This window comes from Chinchilla lanigera, unplaced genomic scaffold (assembly GCF_000276665.1).
Source record: "Chinchilla lanigera isolate Chin_1 unplaced genomic scaffold, ChiLan1.0 scaffold00162, whole genome shotgun sequence".
NCBI lineage: Eukaryota > Metazoa > Chordata > Mammalia > Rodentia > Chinchillidae > Chinchilla > Chinchilla lanigera.
In genome coordinates, this window is record NW_004955563.1 from 1,638,434 (window position 1) to 1,641,037 (window position 2,604).

Here is a 2,604-nt window from a genome sequence, read left to right on the forward strand (position 1 = left end):
CGCCCCGCCCCTCCACCCCGTAATACAGTTGCTTTTGTACGTCACGGTCTGAGCCTCCTTCCGCTGTCCAGGTGTCCCTGGGGGCTGCCAGCTCAGGACGGCCTGGCCCTGGGCCCCGATTGGCTGCTGCAAGGGGTGGGGCAGCAGGACCAGGGCCAGGCAGAAGCCCCACCTTCACACCCCCCCAGCCAGTTCTGGGCACTGTATGGCCAGTCCCTCCGCCCCCAGGGCCTAGAGCCAGGTCTGCACAGAAGCTGCCAGGAAGCACCTGGCACTCGGTTCTGCCGGCCCCTGCCTGGCAGGACCCTTCCGGGACTGCACTCCGCAAACCCTCAGAGCTGTGGACTTACCAGTGAGGCGCTCTTGTCCCTGGCAAGGGGCCAGGAGCCCGAGACCGTCCAGGGCGTGGTCCTTGGCCCCTAAGCTCGGGAAGCCACTGCACACTCTAAGCCATTAAGGGGTTTTAGTCATCAGACATAATCAGATTTGCCTCTAAGCAGGTCACACGGGCTGCCGTGTGGCAGGAGGCAGCTGGGGCCGTGGGGAGGCTGTCGGCTTGGCCTGGGGTGGAGGGCAGTCAAGAGACCAGACGGGGCTTTAGGCCATGAGCCATGCAGGGTTGGGCAGTGCTGGGGTAGCCAAGCCGTCTGACCAGGCCACGGATACCTGGTGGCAGCAACCAGAGCCTCAGGCGTGGGGCTCAGGTGAGGGGCGCACAGAGCCCCTGGCCCCAGACCAAGGGCCAGGAAGGCCAGGACCAGCCACACCAGAAGGGGACAGTGGGGGATGCAGGGGTCGGGCCCAGCTCCAGGGCGGCCGAAAGCATCCCCAGGGAGGGGAGGCCGGCAGAGCTTGGCAACAGCCGCATCAGGCCACCGAGGGGGCAGAGAGAGATGAGACCTGGGTGGAAAGATGAGACCGAAACCCAGCCAGCCTCGGGTGACATGGCTCCACTGCCCTTTCACTTATTTTATTCAAGAAGATGGGGAGGACAGACAGGGGGACCCGGCTGAGCCCTGAGTCCCTGAAACGCCCAGCTCAGCCCCCACAGCAGGACCAGACTCAGTTAGGGGGTGGGGGCTCCGGCCCCACCCGGACGAGGTTGCAGACAGACAGACAGGACGCAGGACCGACTCCTCCAGGGGGGCACTGCCCCCGGAGGGCTATTTGGGGGTGCCGCCCCCCTTCTTGGGAGTGGTGGGCTTCTTGCTCTGCCAGAGGTGTCCCTGGATCGTGAAGGCATCCACGCTCATGGACATGGTCTTGGCCGGGATCTGGGTGAAGCGCTTGCGGTCCGAGTTGTACTTGTAAATGCCTTCAACCATAGCGGGCGTGACGGTGCGGGGACCGTAGCCGGTCAGCCGTGACAGCTCCTCCGTCTCCCCCGACAGCGTGTAGAGCGCCCGGAACTGGCAGCTGGAGTCCCGGAAGAGGATCAGGAAGTGGTTGGCCTTGCTCTTCTCGATCTCCTGGGGGGTGGTTGGGAGCCGTGAGTCGCCCGGGCCTGGCCAGGCCCTGCCCCCGCCCCCGCCCCAGCCCCGCCGGCCAGGCGCAGCGCACCTCCAGGATGCGGTTCTTCTGCGGCTCGTTCACCTTGCCTGCCAGGCAGCAGTGCGACAGGGCGTTGTGGATGATGAACTTGTTGGACTTAGCGCTGGGCTCCTTGTACAGTCGTGGACCTAGTGGGCAGGAAGGTCAGACAGGACAACCAGGGCCAGCTGGCACCTGCGGCCCTCACACCGCCTGAGGCGCCGCTTACCTGTGTACTCCGGCACCGAAGCCGGGGAGGAGGCGTTGCTGCCGTTCTCCCATTCGCGCTCGCGGGTGCCCTGCAGCCGGCTCGGGGACATGAGGCCGGATGGCGACGGAGCCCTGCAGCAGGGAAGGGCGGCGTCAGTGGTGGGGGAGGCCTTCCCGTACAGAGGGACCGGGGAGAGGCAGGCTGGGGGCACCCTGCCAAAGAGACACGCGTGCACCCCGCAGGGCCACGCGGTGCCTGCGGGACCCAGCCCCTCGGGAAGCCCAGCCGTCCCCCTGCTGGCCCTCTGGGTCAGGGCATGGAGTACGTTCCCGGGATCTCCCACCTCCTCAGCGTCCCATCCACACTGAAGCCACTGCCCACCCTGCCTCACACAGACGCCCCCAGCATGGCTCTGAGCGGCCACCAGCATGGGACCCCACCCCACCCCGGCGGCAGAGCTCACCGAGAGGTGGACCTCTTCACACCGAGGTTATGGGGGGTCTCATTGGCCACGGTGGACAGGGACAGGGTGGACTGGGAGTATACCTTGCTGAGCCGTGAGCCTGGGAGGGGACAGCTCAGGTCAGCCCCGCCAAGACTGCAGCCGACTGCGGCTGACCCCTGCCCGCCGTGGAAGGGGGCTGGGCTCACCCCCACGACCCCGAGGAAAAGGGGAGGCCTCTCACCTACCACAGTTCCCCACAAGCCTGAGGAAGCCGTAGGCGACAGCTCGGGTCAGCCCACTAGACCCCACCACCCACATCCCTGCACACCTAGGAGGCCCCCACCCCACGGGGCCTCCCGAGCCACCCCCGCCCCGGTCCTCACCCAGCAGGCCGCGCGCCGGGCTTCGTGCCAGGGCC

The 2,604-nt window shown here is 67.1% G+C and overlaps 1 protein-coding gene across 1 annotated transcript in view; it reads right to left on the minus strand.

Moving 5' to 3' along the window:
- Positions 1–935: 935 nt before the first annotated feature.
- The window catches only part of Camsap3 (calmodulin regulated spectrin-associated protein family, member 3), a gene marked incomplete at its 5' end in the record, with an annotated part of 9,458 nt that continues 7,789 nt past the window's right edge, over positions 936–2,604 (minus strand). Inside the window, 5 exon segments of the mRNA XM_013509146.1 lie at positions 936–1,469; positions 1,561–1,679; positions 1,760–1,872; positions 2,205–2,304; positions 2,570–2,604. Coding sequence (XP_013364600.1) covers positions 1,164–1,469; positions 1,561–1,679; positions 1,760–1,872; positions 2,205–2,304; positions 2,570–2,604 — 673 coding nt within the window.